Source organism: Hydra vulgaris, chromosome 12, assembly GCF_038396675.1.
Source record: "Hydra vulgaris chromosome 12, alternate assembly HydraT2T_AEP".
Taxonomy (NCBI): domain Eukaryota; kingdom Metazoa; phylum Cnidaria; class Hydrozoa; order Anthoathecata; family Hydridae; genus Hydra; species Hydra vulgaris.
The window spans coordinates 69,027,279-69,046,925 of NC_088931.1; the positions used below are offsets into that span (position 1 = coordinate 69,027,279).

The following is a 19,647-nucleotide window of genomic DNA, read 5'->3' on the forward strand; positions in this document are numbered from 1 at the left end:
TATAAGATTCATTCGGATTTGGTTCACAAGCGTCAATTTGTTTGATAAAACTTTCAAAGTCAGCATATACTACAAACAGAACTCTCATTGAAATATTGTGATTAATAAATTACATTGTTGAATTTGGTGGTGGAAGTTCAATACATACTGAATCATGTGTTTCACAATACGTTTTATGATTAGATAATGATTCTTCAGAATTAAACCCTAATAAACAATTTCTACAATAGTGTTTTTTGCAATGTTTATTAGATGTTTGTGATGAAAGTAACCTACTTAAATTTTTTATTAAACAATAATGATTAGATCCTTCGGATCCATTTGATATTAATAGTAAATCTATTAAATGTTTGCGATCATTATTCTTTGATACATGCAAAATATGTACTTCTGAGTTTTCATAACCATATACATTGACACTGATATCTTGATTGTTATTCTCAAATTGTGTTATTTGGTTTAACGATATTGGAAATTCTATTTTATTCCAGTTTATTTTTTCAGCTTGATCTTTAAGATCTTTATCTACTCTTTCAGGATGATTATCTGTTAGATTTAATGCCCTTGCGATACACTTAAAACATCGATCATCTGCATTTTTTATATTGATTATTGCCTTTTTAGTTGCTAAATTTTTATTCAGTAGAATATATGATTTAGCTTTAATAGGATTATACTCAATATTTATATCCATCTTTTTAACAGAAACAAATCTCCAACCTGATCCTGCTTGTTGATATAATGATAATGATTCTAAAATTTTTTGCTTTGATATTTCATAAAACTCATCTAAATCTGTTGTTTCTAATACAATTTGATTATTTGTTCTAAATGGAGCAGATGTGATTATAGTTTCTCCTGTTTTAATATCAGTACGCTCCATTTCACAATAGAGAACTATATAAACCTTTGAATTTCTATTTTCGTTTAGTACTTTAATAGCGTTATTTTTAGCAGCATTTATGAAGGATAAAGCATCGTAACCTTCTATCCCTTTAACTGTAAATTGTTTTGTCACATTTTTAACAGATGATTTCTTTAATTTAAATTCTATTGGGTTTTTGTAAAACTTATTATACAACTCTACAACTTTAGATTTTATTGCTTCAATCTTTTCATTAGCTGTTTTTTTAATTTTATCAGAGACAAAAGACATAATCCAATTTGCAAAAGAATTATTCGATTCTTTTTTAGATACTGATGTATTAGTTGCAATATAAGGTGTAGGAGTCAAAATTGAAAATGATATATCTGGAATAGGATCATCTAGTAGATACTCTGTATCCATGCGAAGTATATTTCTCTGTTATACTGATTGCATCGGTGTGTGAGATAACTCTGTAATGAGATCACTTTTCGCATATTATAATAATATTTAATTCCTCACTCTTTAGCAATTTGTTTTAATTCTTTTACCGTTTTATTTTCCATTTTTATATATGTAAGATTTTTTTTATAGAAAAAATTTCTTTATATCATTTTTCAAAATATTTTTTCTTGTCAATATTTCATATGAAACTTTACATATGAAATTTAAATGCATCCCCATCCTCGTATTCTACAATAACAAGTAATATTTCGATATTTTTCAATCTCCTGCTCTTTTATAATTGTCAATGTTCTATATATAAAAGGTGCAGGAGTTAAAATTGTTGATGATATATCTGGAACAGGCTCATCAAATATATTTTCCATTTTTATATATGTAAGATAACAATTCAATCGTATTTGGATTTTTAGATAACCATTCCTATTTTACTTTATCTAAATTATCTTTTAATATTTCAATTGCATTTGGATTTGCAGATAATTGCCACCAATTAACTTTATCTAAATTATTTTTTAATATTTTAATTGCATTTGGATTTCTAGATAACATAAACCAATCTACTTTATCTAAATTGTTTTTTAATATTTCAATCGCATTTGGATTTTCAGATAATTGCCACCAATTAACTTTATCTAAATTATTTTTTAATATTTCAATTGCATTTGGATTTCTAGATAACATAAACCAATCTACTTTATCTAAATTGTTTTTTAATATTTCAATCGCATTTGGACTTTCAGATAACTCATACCAACTTACTTTATCTAAATTATCTTTTAATATTTCAATTGCATTTGGATTTCTAGAAATCCAAACCCAATCTACTTTATCTAAATTATCTTTTAATATTTCAATTGCATTTGGACTTGCAGATAATTGCCACCAATTAACTTTATCTTAATTGTTTTTTAATATTTCAATCGCATTTGGATTTTTAGATAACTGATACCAATTTATTTTATCTAAATTATTTTTTAATATTTTAACTGCATTTGAATTTTCAAATAAATTATTAGATCCCATTTTTTATATATCAAGATTTTTTTTTTTTAATTTTTCAGAATTTAATATTTCAATCTTATAACCATTATCAATCTTCCCATCACGCAATTCAAGATATCTATATCCATGCCCAGTTCCACGCATAGCACTATATAAGGATTTATATACTGTTTCTTCTCCTGTTTCTATGTTTGTTAATTTAATAGTGACTGGTTTTTTTTAACTGTTCTTAATCTTTCATATTTTGGATCTATTCCTTTTTCTCTTCCTTTACTGGATGTATTCTAGGTCTTCCAACTTGTCTTTTCTCATTTACTTCTTTTACTTGATGTATTCTAGGTCTTCCAACTGGTCTTTTCTCATCAGTTGCTTTTGACATGATTGATTATTTATCAACCCATTATCTACAGCAATCATTAATAATGTGACATAATTTTTAGATGTTTGTGAAATGTTATTTTCTTTTAACAACTTTTGCAAGTTTTCTCTTGTATAATACATTTTTATTATATAAAGAAAAAAAATTTAATTAATTTTCAAAAAAAAATGATTTACAAAAATTTAATAAACAATATTCATTTTATTTCCGTCTGATTGAAATTCTATCATTCTATCAGATAATACAATAGCATGATAATACAATATGCCATAGTACCTGCTGGAACAGCTGTATTAAATGTTGTTTAATTTGTACATCTATTGTTGATGATTTTAATCTTTCTGATTGATTGCTAACATTAAAAACAAAGAGTGGGTATAAATCTTTATAGTCAGAAGAATTTATATTGCTGTGTGTGATCAATTCATTCATTCCATAAAATGTTTCATTAAACACAGCTGCATCTCTATAAGCTCTTGAAATTTGCTGATTTGGGAATGACAAATTATAATTAACAGCAGGATATCTTTCTTTATTAAGCGTAATGTACTTATTTTTCAAGTCGCAATGATCAAATATTGAAGCATTAGCATTTTGGTCTTTACTCTCATTTGTTTGAAATCCAACAATAATGTATCTTGGGTTATCAGGAGATGACTTTATGCTCAATCTCCAAGAAAATGAAGTAGCTTGTGGAACAGATATACTATCACACTGACACTCTCAAAAACTTACTGGAAGTGTCACTTTTGATTCGATTTGCTTATAAAGGTTAAGCTTTTCTAAATCTGATGGTAGAGAATGTGACATAAACAATGATATTTTATTAAGATTAACTTTTCCTGCAGCTACAGCAGCAAGCTTAAAAATTGCGTCATCACTTTGTCTTACAAGAGTTATTGTATGTTTAAGCCCATAAATAAGTTTGCCGTAATCATCACAGAATCCAAAAATGTGCCTTAAAGGTATGTAAAATTAAAATGTTCCTTTTGTAGTTGGTTTCTGAATTATGTATGTTTGTCTTGCTGCAAACCCTGGGTTATCAGCAACTACTGCTGTTGTATTATCTTTATACCACAATTGATTTAATCCTTGCGCTAATTGAAAGTCATTTGGGTATTTAATCATTCCTAACATTGTAGTTGCTTGACCTGGATAATAAACAGTTTATATCTCTTGGTTTGATAATTGGTATGTTATTCGACTAAATAATTGCATAAGACCATTATTTGTAAGCGTCACTGCATCTGCATTAGCATAAGCTGTTCCATCAGTTTTAACAAGTTGTCCTTCAAATGAGAGAAAAGCCTCAGATGGAAGTGTGAACAAATCTTGTTGCTCAATGTTGATTGTTATTTGTCCAGCATTTAGATTTGTACCATTAATTGGTTCATATTCATAGAATTCAAATCCTTCAATTCCATTATCTACAATTGGCATTTCTGTAAAATTTAATACTCCAGAAGTCGTCATTTTATTTTTTTTATATACAATATAAAAAAATTTTTTTTATTGACAATTCTTAAAAAAAATTTTTTATTGACAATTCTTAAAAAACAATATAAAAAATTTAGCAAGTCTACGCGTAAATGTAATCTAGCTATGCGTAGCTCATTGATTTAACAAATTAAATCTACGCAAGTCAAAGGCCTTTTTTAACTAGATCTTCTATTCTTATAGTATTTTCATTTGATACTTTTTTTACTGATCTTATTGCAGACCCCATTTTATTTATATTTGTTGTTACCTCATCTGCATTATTTTTTAGATCTTTAGATCCAACCAAATTTGAAATTATTTCATCAATTTTTTTATTAATAACAGGTTGTGAAACTATTTTTGAAGATGCTTCATCAATTTTTTTTTTCTTTTTTAACTGCAGCATTTCTAGCAGGTTCTATTGCTGATGTTGATAGTTCTTTTCCTGCTGATTTAGCAGCAGTTTTTCCTAAATCAGCTTCTTCAACACAACTGATGATACTCTTGATACATTTGACGCTTTTATTCATTTAAATAAATCTCTTATACTTTCAAATATAACACTTCCTCCAATAGCGTGTTTCTTTATATATCTCTTATTATGAACAATTAGCATTTTTTATGTACTATATATTTTTTTTATATGCACTGATATATAATTATAAAAGATTTTGTATTGCTTTATACTGTACATCAGTCATTTCACCTTGAACTTTTAATACATCACAAATTGCAACAGCTTCATTTCTTGCTCCAGTGTTACCTGCTTCCAATGCAGCTATACGTAATTCAAGCATATCAATTAGTATCTTAGGATCACTAGAAAGAATTATAGTTTGTATTTTTGTTCTTCCTCCAATTCCATTTCCTTTTGATTTACGCTTCTTAATTATATCTCTCCAAATGGGGGCTATTATTTCTCTGTATTTTCCACTACGAGACGACTTTGGTTTGTATGGATTTGCATTAGAAGTAATTGCATCTGGTTGTATTAATATATCTTGATATTTTTTAAGGTCATCATCAGTATATAAATTCTTTTCAGGATTAAACTTTACTATCAACTCCCAAAGACCAGGAGTACCATAATATGTTTCATCATCAATAGTTATATCATTATCATTAATATGTATTGGTTTTTTTCCAATATAAAATATATCATCTTTAGAATGTATTCCAAATGTAGTATCTGTAGTTTTTCTACTATTAGCATACATTCTTAGATAATCTGTTGCAATTTTTCCTAGCCTCGTACCTTTATTTTCTTCATGATAAGGATATAGTTCTTTAGAATCAGTTATCATTATCTCTCTATTTGCTTCAGGATAATAATTTGAAAAAGTGAGTGCAAATTTATCAACTTGATCAGGCAATTTAGATATGTTTTCTTTTATTCCATTTCGACGATCAATTAATGACTTGTACAATTTTTCTAAGCCTGACTGTAAATTAGTTTCAGCCATCTTTTCATATAAATTATTCTGCTTTATTCTTTTTTTAATCTCTCAGAATTCTTTAACAATTTTGTCTCTTTTTTCAGGATTTTCAATTTTTAAAAATGACATTTTGCTTTTTTATAAATAATGATTAAAAAAAAACACAACATAAACCGCTTTACGTTTTATGCTTTACGTTTACATTTTTACTAAATCTGCTTTTGTGTATATTAATTGCTTCATCTCTTCCTTGTTTAATTTCTTTAGTTTGTTCATTAATTAATTCTTTTGAATTTGTTCTAATTTGCTCAAGCATGGCTTTAAATTTTTCAAGTTCACTAAGTATTAGTTTAAATTCATTGTCATCTATACTTCCATCTACTAAAGCTTTAGAAATATAGTCACTTATTGTATTTAGTTTTGAATCAGCAAGTACTTTAATCTTTTTATGCTTTTCTGCTTTTAAATTCAATTTTTTATTAACCTGCCCTTCTATTAATGATAAAACACCTGCTCCTAATGCTGCACCTTCACATGCGATAGGTACTGGTGCTGCAATTATTGTTGCTAAAAAGCCAATTCCAATAGTTCCAAGTGCCATAGTGCTTGCTAGTAATGAATTATCAATTGCTGAAATTATTTTTACTTAACATATTTCTCCTTTCTCTTTCACTCTCTATTTCTTTTTGAATCTCACTAATTGTGTTTAGGCGATATATATGTGCACTAATAATCTTATTTTCTTCATCAGGTGCACTTGGAAGATTTGGATATATTTTATTGAAAGTTTTATTATCATTTGCACTCTGTGCATTTGGTATATTTAAATAGATATTATTACACAGCTTTTTGCAATTAAACTCCATTTTAATAAGTAAAAATAATTAAAAAAAAAAAATATTTACAATAAATTCACAAAACATCTCCTTTTTTAATCAATAGATCAGAATCAGAATTATTAACAACATTTATTATAATATCATCAGCAGTTTCTGATATTACAGAGTTTTGTAAACTTAACATTTTTAAATTAAGTTCTTCTTTTAATGAAACTAACGCAACACCTTTATTAACTACTACACTAAACTTTAAAAGAATATATTGATGTGATAGAGATTTTATTGTTATGTCTTGTTGTGCAAATATTTCATATTTATTATCATTTATTAATACTGAAGGGTGCTCCAAATCTTTGTGAAGAAGTATTTTTAGAGGTTCATCTGGTTCATCTAGTTTATCTAGTATATATATATATTTTTATAAATTTATGTAATGGCGGATTATTTCTTGACATTTCTTTTTATATGCAATAAAAAAAATAATTTTTATAAAAAAAATTTCAAGAAATCATAGAAGTATATTCAAAATGGAATATTAGCAAATAGTGAATTTGGTCCTAATAATAAACCTTCACCTGTTGTTGGTGTATATCCATTGCCATTACGTAAGTACAATCCATCACCTTCAGAACCTCCTTTCCTCCATGGTCTCAAATATAAACCATTTCCTGCAGCTGTCATTTTAATTCCTACTCCATTCTTTTTTTCCTGTACACAATACCCCTTCCAGCAATTTTATCAACCATAGCTGATCCAGCTGCTGAACTTACTCCTGTTAATAAATCTGTTGCAAGTGCTGGAGCAACGCTTGATAATAAAAACTTTCCAGCTGTACCAAGGAAAGGTAAAAGTGCACCAAAAAATCCTCCTTTTATTTGAGAATTGTGAGTTAATTGTGCTCTACTTAGAGTAATTATTAAACCTTTACCTTTTTCATATGATCTTTTAATTCTATTCAATTGATGATCTGTTTCAGCTAATACATGCTCACCATTTAGATCTGAATGTGATAACTTAATACGAGCTCCATAACCATCTTCAATTGCTTTTTTAAGTTTTTCTAATTGCCATTGCAAAACATTTTTTTTAATATTTGTATATTTACTCATTTTATATGTGATATAAAATAATTATTTTTCATTTATATGAAATGTAATAATTAATTGTTCTCCTCGTAAATCCAAAAGATTTCCATCTTGGTCGAGCAATTTATTTTCCATTCTTAATATTTTATTTAGTATTACTGGTAAATATATTGTTATACAGCTCTTAAACAATTTTATATTCAGGACCTAAATGACAGTTGGGGAAAATGAATATAAAACGTTATCAGATCTTCCATCTACATACGATGATCCTATTATATCACTTGTTACTCCTATACTATTAACATTTAATATGTTTACTACATTAGTTGATATATTGTAGCCTGCTGAATATATTCCACTGTCAAAACCAAAAACAGTTCTAATTGAATTTGAAGTTGTAAAATCAACTTTATAACCAGCTGCAATAGTTAAAGCTGATCTTAATGTATTATTATTTCCTTCAATTGTAATATTTGCAACTCCTGAACTTGCATCACCGATTCCTATCATAATCAATTGGATATATTTATTTATATCAATAATTTTATAACATCCATCTGGAATGTTTATATCCTACCAAGTTGATCCATTATTTGCACTATATCTAAAATTGTTGTTTGAAGAATTAATATTAGGAAAATTGTAATATGTATGTAAACTAACTAGAGCCATTTCATATTCTCTATCTTCTCTAAGTGTAATAATAGGGTTATAACTAGTTCTTATTATACTGCTATTTCCGCTCACTGATACATTTGTCATTTTTTGTTTTCTACATACAAGAAAAAAATTTAAAATTCACAAGTTGGTATATAAAAACAATTTAACCCACTTCTATATTTTCCATAATCTTTTTTAGAAGATAGATCTATAATAACAAATCCATGATGCTCTGATCAAGCTTTCTTACAAAAATTTTTAAACTCATATTTTGTCATATCTCTTGAAACATGATCATTATAAATCAGGGTGGTCACACTTTTTTTGTCTGAAAAAATTAGGATAATTTAGGATAACTGTGGAGATTTTTAAAGGTTTTTAAGGAGATTTATCGGGAAATTTGAAAAAAAAAGGATAAAAATCTTAGGAGATTTTAGGAAGATTTCAAAAATAAAGTAACACTAAAAAATTTTCATTTTATTTAAAAACTGTAAGAATGCCTAGCTAAGATAATTAAGATAAAATTAGGGCCAAAACACTGTTATTTAAAATAGTCTAACATCTCTACACATACAAAAACATTAACTTGAAACAAATCGATTTCATACTTGCATTATAAATTTATCAAACTTAACATTGTACTAAATAGATTACTTAATGACTAAGTAACAAAAAATAAATACTCAAAAATCATTAAAATACACAGCCAATTTCAAAAACTAAACTTTATAATTTATATTATACTTTATATTTATATAATATTTCATATATATTAAGAAATAATCAAATCAGAAAAACAAAACAATTGAAAAAGTTAAACATCCAAATCTAAATCTCAGCCTTCTTGTCAATAAGTACTTTTTTTGCTGCTGTAATTTTTTCAAGTAAATCCTGCTTTTCAGAGGCAACTCTCTTTAGCACATTAGATTTTAAAATTGTTGACTTAATTTCTATCAATGACTTCTGCTTTTCCGCTTGCAATGCATACTCATCTGCATCATATCTGAGCTGAAGTATGGTATCTTCAAGGGTGTGAATTTGTTCATTATAACTAGCAATCTCTTTATTGAAATTTTTCAGTTTAGTATCACGGTCAGTTTTTAAGGCCTTCAGGTACTTCTCTTTTTGACTGCTAAAGTATAGTTTTCGTGCATCCTTAACATGTCCAATAAGTTTAGTTGTCATAGCTAATTGGGACGATTTTATATATTCACTGCACATGTGGTCATGTACAATTCTCTGTGCAACAAGAGTATCAGTTAGCATATTATTATCTAGAAGTTGGTTGTTTATACTGAATCCATGCTCTACTTGTGCTGCAATTTAGTTTGATCAGCAGCTAAATGTGATACCTTTTTATAAGCAACTAATTTCAGCGACAACTTGTCAAAATAAAGTTCACATATCTCATGAGATTCCACCACGGACAAAGGTGATAAACATAATAAGTATCTGGCAAAACATGAGTTTAGCGCACTTTTTCCAACCATATGTTTGTACATTGTAACTAAAAACTGTTGAACTTCTGTTTTAAAATTATATATTTGTGCATCAGTAACTTTTTTTTTAGATTTTAGTTGCTGCAACTCATACTTTATTCCAAACCCAAGATCAATATTTGCAACCAACACTTGATTTTTGACATCACTGACATCAACTTTTAATAATTTAAAAGTTGTAGATGCTTCAGACAAAACTTCTTTTTTGATAAATTTTGATAAAATTAGCCTCAGTAAATTCTCAAGTGTTTCCACAAGAAAAGGTGTCATAGGATTGTCGGTTTGGAAAACTAACAAGAAAGAATTTAACAATTTTGCAGTTTCCTTAAAAAATTGTAACTTTATTGGGACTAACACATCTTTATAGCATAAAGAAAGGTATTCATAACTAGTATTTTGCCCAGGCTTACATTGACCAGGATGCTTGCTTTTCGGTAAATTTTTCCAAAAGTCAATAATCACAATAATCTTGGGCCATATTTCCATCGCTCTCTTTGCTACTTTCTCATTTTCAATCCAACAATGGCAACAGAACTGTAGAGCATAGTCTGAAGACTGAGCTTGAGTAAGATTTTCGAAATCAGCATGACGGGAAGGGCTCTCATGGAATATCTTATACAATGAAGACAGCAATTTGTTCAATTTCCATCCTGAAGCATTTGCACCATTCTTGAATGAACAGTGCATTGTGTGAAGGCCGCATGATCCAATTGATACTAACTGACTGAGTTCACATTCACTTCTCTTAGCATTCAAATAAGAGAGGAAAGACATGTTAACGTTTGGACCATCCATTGAAACCTGAAGCATTTTGTCTTCTTCTAAACCACTCATACATTTACGGAAATTTACACAAAATTTCCTTAAAACATGGTGCAATTCCAAAGCACACCAGATAATTGCACTTTGTTTTCCCACAAGAAAATTGTTTAGCTATTTGACTATCACTAAACATTGTAGTAAATAATTCAGATTTGTTTGCACTTGATTGAAAAGAATGTTTTGAAAGCACAACACCAACTGCCTACATTATCTCTGCTTTCTTTGCTAACTGTGACTCTGCAACAAATACAATAGAAGTTTGCTGTGGACATAGTGCCACTTTTGGGCTAGCTGGTGGTTCTACAACAGTTTTTAATGCATATTTATCACAGACAGGCATACGTTATTTATGTTTGTTACCATTAGCATGTTTTTCCAATGCTTTTGTACGCAGACCTGCAACAGATATAACTTTCAAACATACCTTACATTTTACCGAATACAAATTGTTGGGACATTTTTGTACCCATTGTTTATAATTATTGTCATTTAATTAAATTCCAATAACTAAATTCCAAGATCATTTAACCAATGATCTTGGAATTTAGTTTTATATTTGACTGACATTTTCTATTCTAAAATACAAAAATATTAAGGTTAACTTAACAAAATAAAAATATGAATTAAAATAGTTTTAATTCCCAGATTTTTCACTGACAGAAATAAGAAAAAAGTAGAGCTAGAAATTAGAATAAAAAAAGAATCCTTTGAAAATATAAAAACTTATGTACCCTGTATTAAACACTTACATTTTTGGCACATTATGGCAGTGTAAAGTTAGAAAAAATAACAGAACACAATATTTTTTATAATAAACAGATAAAAAAATTTAATAACATTTTTTCATAATATATTAAATTTATTCATACATAGATAAATAAATAAAATAAATGTGAAAAAACTAAATTTTGTGAATAGCAAAAGCATGTTACAAAAATTTTTCAAAACAAATGCTGTTAAATATTACCCATGTTGCCATGTAAAATTTATACCATTAAACAAATATAATTTAAGTGTACACAGCGTACACCTTTGGTGCAACTGGTAACTCAATGACTGTTTGTATTTCTTTTATCAATCACAGGCATACATCGTTTATATTTTCATTCATTAACATGTATTTTCATTGTATTTGTATCTAGATCTGCAACAAACATAAACTTCAAGCACATATAACATATAACATTCAAAAATACATGTTTTTTTTCATTAATATGTATTGTCAATGTGTTTGTATCCAGATCTGCAACAGATAAAACCTTTAAACATACAGCAATCATGTAGGTCATATTTAAAAAATTCAGAATATAATTTGCAAAAAATATTGTTAAGTAATATAGAATAATTTATTTTATAAATTTAGAATACAGCTGGTGGCTTTCTTAATTTTATGATTTACAATTTTATGTATTACAAAATTATATTTTAGAAAAAAACTTTCGGCAAAAAGGAATAGTTAAAAGAAAGATATCCGGAAATAAATCATCAAACATACCTAATATAATAACATATTACTTAACCAAATAAATTTTTTTATAAATATTGTCTTTTAACCACTCTTAAAATTTCGCTTTATATTTAACTGACATTTTCTATTCTGAAAGGACAAATTATTTTAGGTCAACTTAATCAAAATAAAATTTTAATAAAAATAATTTTGATGTTCAGAACTTAGACAGAAATAAGAAAAAAAAACTTAAATTTTAATAGAATAAAATTTTTAAATTATTAAAATATAAAAAAATATTAAATATACATTTGAGTAACTTAATTACTCTAAGTATACAACAGTACTAACTCCAAGTCTGAACCATTTCATTAACTTTATTGTTGATTGGCTGATAATAGTTTATGCATTATACTCAGGAGAAATATATTAGGAGAATTTAGGAGTACTTGAGAAAATCATCTATACTTAGAAATTAGGTCTTTTTAGGATGTTTTTCAAATATTAGGACATTTTAGGATTTTTTAGGAGGCGTGGCCACCCTGTCAATGTGATTTAAATTCTTTGAATCTTGTGGAAATAAGCAAATAAAATTTGTATTTTCTTGTATAGTTTGACTAGGTAACATAAAATAATTTTGTGCAAGATAGAAACAATCTACATTACTATGTCTACCTCTTATATAATATTTTTCACACTTATTTTGCTTTGTTAATTGTAAATCATCAAATATCATCAAATTATTCTTATGAATATCAAGACCTTGAGGATCTGGTACATCTTCTGCTGTTTCAAAAAACTTGCACTCCATATCTGTTTTCTCATTTAAATTTTTTGAAATGTCTTCAATTATAAGCTCAGGGTTTGCATTTAATTTTTCTATTTAGTCTTGTAGCTTAAATAGTTCAAGAATAATTTCTTTTGGTAATTTTTTTTCAAAAGATTGTTTTAATATTTTGTATTCTGGTTGAAAAAGAGATTTTCCAAAAACTTGTAAATTATTATAGTCTACCCAACCAGGTCTCAAAAGTAAATTCAATAATAAAGTAGTTTTTCCACAACCTGACTTTCCAACAATAATTCCTCTTATACTCTAAGGAAACAACTTATTATTTCTCTTATTATTAATTGCATTCCATGACAAATCTATAATATCCATTTTTATATATTTAGGATTTTCATTTTTATAAAAATGCTATACATTTTTTTCTATATATAAAAATGTACTGCATTAAATGTAGAAACAAAACAAATAAACTAAACTTGCAAAATGTTGTGAGTAAAAACAGTAGAAATATGCAACGTGGAACTTGCGCTATTTGCGGAAAAACAAAAACTCAATTTGTATCATCAAAAACAGGAGATTTTTGATTATACAAAAATGAAAAAAAAAAAGATTTAGTGAGTTCAATTAATTCAGCAACAAGTAAAATAAAACTTCCATGGTCAAAGTTTCCAGGTGAAATGCATTTACCTGGAATGAACTTTGCAGATCCTGGTACTAATTTAGATGAACGATTAACTTCTACTAACGCATATAAAGAATGGAGTAAACCTATAGATAGAGTTGATAATGAAGCTTACCATCACGATCTTGCTTATAAATACTTTGATGATTAGCAAAAAGAAATTTAGCTGATAAAATTATTATTAAAGAAATGGATGCTATAAAAAATCCGACAATATGTGAAAGAATTGAACGAGGTATTATAAAACCTATTATATCATCTAAAGCAAAGTTTGGATTAGGTCTTTCAGACCAATATGAATTAGGTTCTTTGAACCCATATGAATTGGGTGTTGAAACTAAAACTACTCAAAAAAACTACAAGCGATCAGTAAAAAAGAAGAAGATAAAGAAGTAATTCTAATGGATCCGAAAGATCTAAATCTTATGGGTCTGAAATGGACAGACAAACTTGCAAACGAACTTCACAGACCAGTTGTAAAACATTTCAGAAAAAGAAAAGTTATTGTAAATGGAATCGATGAAGTATGGGCTGCTGATTTAGTTGACATGAAATCTTTTTCCAAATTCAATGACGGTATAAAATACTTATTAATGGTGATAGATGTTTTTTCGAAGTGTGGATGGATTGTTCAATTGAAGAGTAAAGCTGGAGTTGATGTTGCTAATGCTTTAAATAAAATCTTTAAAAATTCTTCGAATTTCCATGGATTCGAAGGTAAAGAAAGTGTCAAAAAATTTGGGTAGATCAAGGCTTAGAGTTTTATAATAAGCATGTTAAAGCGCTTGGTGTTGAGTTATATTCAACTGAAAATGAAGAAAAAAGTTGCATAGTTGGACGTTGGAATAGAACAATGAAAGATAAAATGTTTAAGTACTTTTCAGCTAATTCTACTAGAAAATATATTGACGTTTTAGATGAAATGGTAAATAAATACAACAACACAAAGCATTCTTCAATTAAAATGACACCAGTTGAAGCTAGCGATAAAAAGAATGAAAATATTGTTTGGTTAAATCTAAATGGAAATGCACGATCAGAGTCTGTAAGACCAAAGTTTTCAATTGGTGATAGAGTTAGGATAACTAAAAAGAAAGGAACATTTGAAAAAGGATACACAACGAGATGGACTGAAGAAGAGTTACAGTGTCACAGATTCAGTTCACAAATCCACCAACGTATAAAATAACTGACGATAATAATGAAGAAATACAAGGTACTTTTTATAAACAAGAAATTCAAAAAACTGATCAAAACATATTTAGGATTGAAAAAGTTATTCGTAAACTCAAAAGCAAATCATTAGTAAAGTGGTATGGGTATCCTGATTCATTTAACTCATGGGTTGATAATAAAGAATTGATAAGTCTGAAAAATTTATAAAAAATTACAAAAAATAGCTCAGAGTTTGTAACCATAATATATTAATATATTATTTTGGCTCAGAAATTATATACAATAGTTGAAATGACTTATGAGAATATAGATATGTTTATAGTTGAAATATGATATAAGTTTATGGTTATAGATATAGTTGAAAAATTTTGGCCTAGAACGCCCTTTTTATACTACTATTATGTTAACATTGCATGGTGCAGCATCAACATAAATAAATGGAAAAAACTTTAAAATTAGAGTAATATTTAAAGTACATAAAATAATCTGCAATTACAATAATATCTAAAATGCACTATCTCTCACATTCACAGTAATTGTTTAGTAATCTGAAATTCCTGAGTGCCTATCAAATAAATATCTACTGCTTAATTTTTAAGTCCAAAATTAATAAAGTAACAATCCCAAATAACTTCAAACCATTCATAAATTTTTTATTACTTCAAATTTTTTATTACTTCAAATTTTTTATTACTTCAAATGGTAATAAAAAACTTGGTGGCTTCAAAATAAGTTTTAGCTCAAAATAGTTTTTATTTGAATATCATGAATTTATGCTAAACTTTTTATTTATAGAAATATTTTTACAAGTTTCATCATAGAAAAGGATATGGTCTAATAAAAGTTATGATAAAATCTGATGTTCTTTGTAAACATTTGCAAAAATCTAATAATATATTAATCTAATAATTATATATCGGCTGTAAAAGCATCTAGTTTAACCAGCTAAAAACTTTTTATTTTCACATTTATTTCTAAAAAAAATTCTTTAAAATGCTTAAACTAATTAATTTTGATTAAGTTAAATTGCGTAGTAACTAATGTTAATTAAGATCTAAATAAAAATATAAAAAATTATTAAAGAAAGTAAATTATATGAAGTATATTGACTAAAATAGAGTAGGGAGCAAGTAACTAACTAGATTTTACTAATACATTTACTAAGTATTTAACAGAATTAATTATTTTTCTTTAGGGTACATATTACAAATTTACATTGCAATGTTAAAGCTTTACAGTATCTTATTTGTTAAAAAAGAATTTAATTTAATTTAAATTATTATTTAAAACCCAAATCAAAATCAAATTAAAGAAATAATGATTTCTATTAATACTAATTAAAAAAAGATATTGATTAAATAAAAACAAATTTTTACTTTGACATTTTCCATAAATTTCAACAGACATATAGCTAGTGTCAGTAGCAGACATATTTTTTCTAACAATTTTAATATGAGTGCCAACTTTTGTAGTATTTAGAATTGATAATACAGGGGAGTAGCCTAATTGAAGGTTACCAGGATACTCCTAAAAAATAATTATTAAAACATAACTAGTTAACAATTAAAAAAAAAAAAAAAAACTTTGTTTATTTCTCAGTTTCAATATTTCCACAAACAATAATGATTGTACAGGATATATTTGTTATGTAATAATAAAATATGCACTAATCTACTTAAAAAATGTATTCAACAAATACTGAATTTGAAAATGCCATTATAGTCATATTAATTCTCCTTTCTGAGAGAAATAACTCTTTATGGATAAAACAAAGTGTAATTTATTGTACATACATATATATATATATATATATATATATATATATATATATATATATATATATATATATATACACATATATACATACACACATACATATGAATAAAAAATTTTAATATGAATGTTCAAATTAAGTGAAATTTTGACTTCATTGTGCCACTAAAAGTAACTGTAGAGCCACTAAATATTTTGATAAATATTTAGTGCAAATATAGGGTATGACCACACTAAACTCTGAATAAAATTTCGGTCTGATTGGTTTACTGGTTAGGTATTTATTGCAGTTTTAGTTTAAATTTGGTTAGTTTTTTTGCTAAATATACTACAAAACGTTACCGATTACTTTTTAAAATTATGGTTACATGACTGCTTTATTATGTAGAATACTCATGTAAACATTACAACTGTGTTATTGCTACATGAACCATTTTCATTTTATGTACCAAAGTATTGATTTGCTATATGGTTTTTAAAGCATGGTTTGAATTGGCTTATGCATAGTGAAAATTCATCAACCATTTTCTAAGTTATAAACTACTGCAAAAATGCAAAAAAAATGCTAAAAAAAGTGCAAAACCAGCTTAAAGGACTACCAGTTGGTAAAAAAAACAAAAAACTACATCAAATAAATATGTTATTAAATTTTTAATTGACTCTTGAAATCTTAAATACATTTTAATTAAAACTTTCAAAAATTGAACAAAAAATAACTTTAAATTTTAACTCTTTTTTTTACATTGCATTGCCATCAAATAGTACCATATTACATTTTAAGACATGTTCTTTGACTTTCTCGTCAAAAAAAATTATTAATAAATAGCTCAATGTGATCTTTTTGTACAAATACTCTTCAATACTATTTTTAAATGAATATCGAAATTCATAGTTTTTAAACTAATTGCATTTAAAGATTATGAATAAAAATGTTTACTAAATGTTATTAAATTGTTATTCAATATATCTTTAATGGCAACATCATTAGATACCAGTGGTAATGTTATATGTGCTTTTCAAAATTTAAAAAAAAATAAAAAACTTTTTAGATTCTTTGATTATTATTTTTATTATGTTATGAATGAGTGTTTCACTATTTAAGCAACTACTTATTTTGTTATGAACAACAATGTCACATTATGGGTATTACGGTTGCACCAGTTATCGTTAACAATGTATGATTTTTTATTTAAATATTAATGAGTCATTATTTACTAAAGTATATTTACTGGGAAATAAATATTTTTAAATAAGTAAAAAAACACTATAATTTATATTAAGTGTAAATATTTATTACACTATCTAAAAAAGTAAATTGTTTCTTTATTTTAAGGGTTAACCATAATATTATATAAATATAAGTAAAGTTTAAGGATTTAAAGTTTGTAATTCCCAACCTTGAAGTTAAATAAACACTTGATTTAAACAGTAAACAGTATAACTATAAACAGTAAGCTATGAACTTTTGCACCTGATCTCTTTTAACTCAAATTAGCAATTATTAGATGCTTACTGTTCAAATCAATTATGTAATCATCTTTCTTTATTAATTTTAATTATTAATAAACAGCTCCTATTAGTTTAAAAACTATGAATATCAAAATTCATAGTTTTTAAACTAATAGAATTTAAAGATCATGAATGAAAATGTTCACTATAAACAGTAAGCTATGAACTTTTGCACCTGATCTCTTTTAACTCAAATTAGCAATTCTTAGATGCTTACTGTTCAAATCAATTATGCTATGTAATAATCTTTCTTTGTACTCTGGATGATTATTGTTGTGACTGTGATGTACTGTGACTAATGTTAAGAAAAATCTTGATGAGCAGTTTCAACAGCTTGTTTACTATAGGGCCCCAAGGTGGATCCTTTATGATTGATGAAACTCTTGATGTGATAGAAGTTGGTATGAATTAGGGGCATTACGGTTGCACCAGTTATCGTTAAGTAGCACAGTATGAAATTTTCAATTTTTTTAGCTGATGGATAATTCCAAATCTAGTTAACTTTAGTTAGCTTTGTCAACTGAATTGAAACTTTTGAATGCTTCAAATATGTGAACGATGACCATGGGGACCATGTTTGTATCAGCAAGTTACTACAGCATATCCACATTTTTAAGAAGTTTCCTGGATTCATTTCTTTCAAGCTGGCCCCCACGGTATGGGCTCAGTTGAGACAGCTGGCCATTTTATAGCTTCTATCCAAGCAGTTTTAAGGATCTTGAAAAGGTGAATAAAAACTCCTAAAAGGAGGTGCAACGCCATTGGTAGGATGATTTCCAAAATCAGAACATTGTTAAGCCTGCTGATGATTGACTTTGCAATGACATTGTTGAACAGCTTTGCATTAGCAACAACCCCACCAGATTGCTGAAAAGTCTTAAGGTTAGACTTGATTGAGCCCAGTGTTTGAAAGTTTCCAGATTTGGCAAGACACTTGGATTTGATGACACACCATGTGCAAGGGTGCACACTTGAATGAGTTTAAAGACCACAAACTATATTTGCAACTTTCAGATAACAAGCCAAAATTAGTTTAACTTCATTTGTATTAATCAGTGACCAAATTTGTTAAATATTGGAGTGAGTTTCTGGCTAATCTGCTGATATTGCAACAAGATTTTGTCTCTTGACTCAAGTGTATTTGCCAGTCCTTCAAGTGAGAGGTTGTTGTTGTGGTGAAAAGTTAGTTTCATCCTTTAATGCAGTATGGACAATGCTTAAACAAATCTGTTTTAAGGAAAACCGTTGCCACAACCCATTTCTAGCTAAACAAAATAGCCACAAGAAACTTTGAAAACTTTGCAGTGAGCAAGAACCTACACTGCACCAGAATCTCCTTTTCCGACCATGATTTTTAAATTACTGTAGGCAATAAAACCATTTAAATGTTGACCTGCTCTTCAAAAATTCATGATGAACTTTGGCTCTACCATTTTGGCATTACTTGATGCTTGGTTTACAGTTCAGACAAGTTTCTTAAATCCATTGTTTGACAAGCCTGTATTAAATTGTACATTTACAAGGGCTAGAGTGGTCAATTTTGAGCTCTTGATGGTGACTGGGCCCTACTTTGACCTAAAATTAAAACATATATATTTTATGTTTATAATAACCTTTGTTTAGAAAGTTTGTGTAAAACTTTAAAATGATTCGTTCTCAGAGAGAATAGAATCTTGTCAAAAATATACTTCCTGAAATTTATCTAGTCTTATTTCTTTATAGTCAAGACTTTCTTTTAA

General features: G+C 27.2%; 1 protein-coding gene across 2 annotated transcripts in view; it reads right to left on the minus strand.

Moving 5' to 3' along the window:
* LOC136088960 (uncharacterized) overlaps positions 1 to 19,647 on the minus strand; it is a 159,409-nt gene that overhangs the window by 27,315 nt on the left and 112,447 nt on the right. For both annotated transcript variants that reach the window (XM_065814245.1, XM_065814246.1), the window contains exon 6: positions 16,003 to 16,153. In XM_065814245.1, the coding sequence (XP_065670317.1) occupies positions 16,003 to 16,153 (151 nt within the window). The remainder of the gene's footprint in view (positions 1 to 16,002; positions 16,154 to 19,647) is intronic.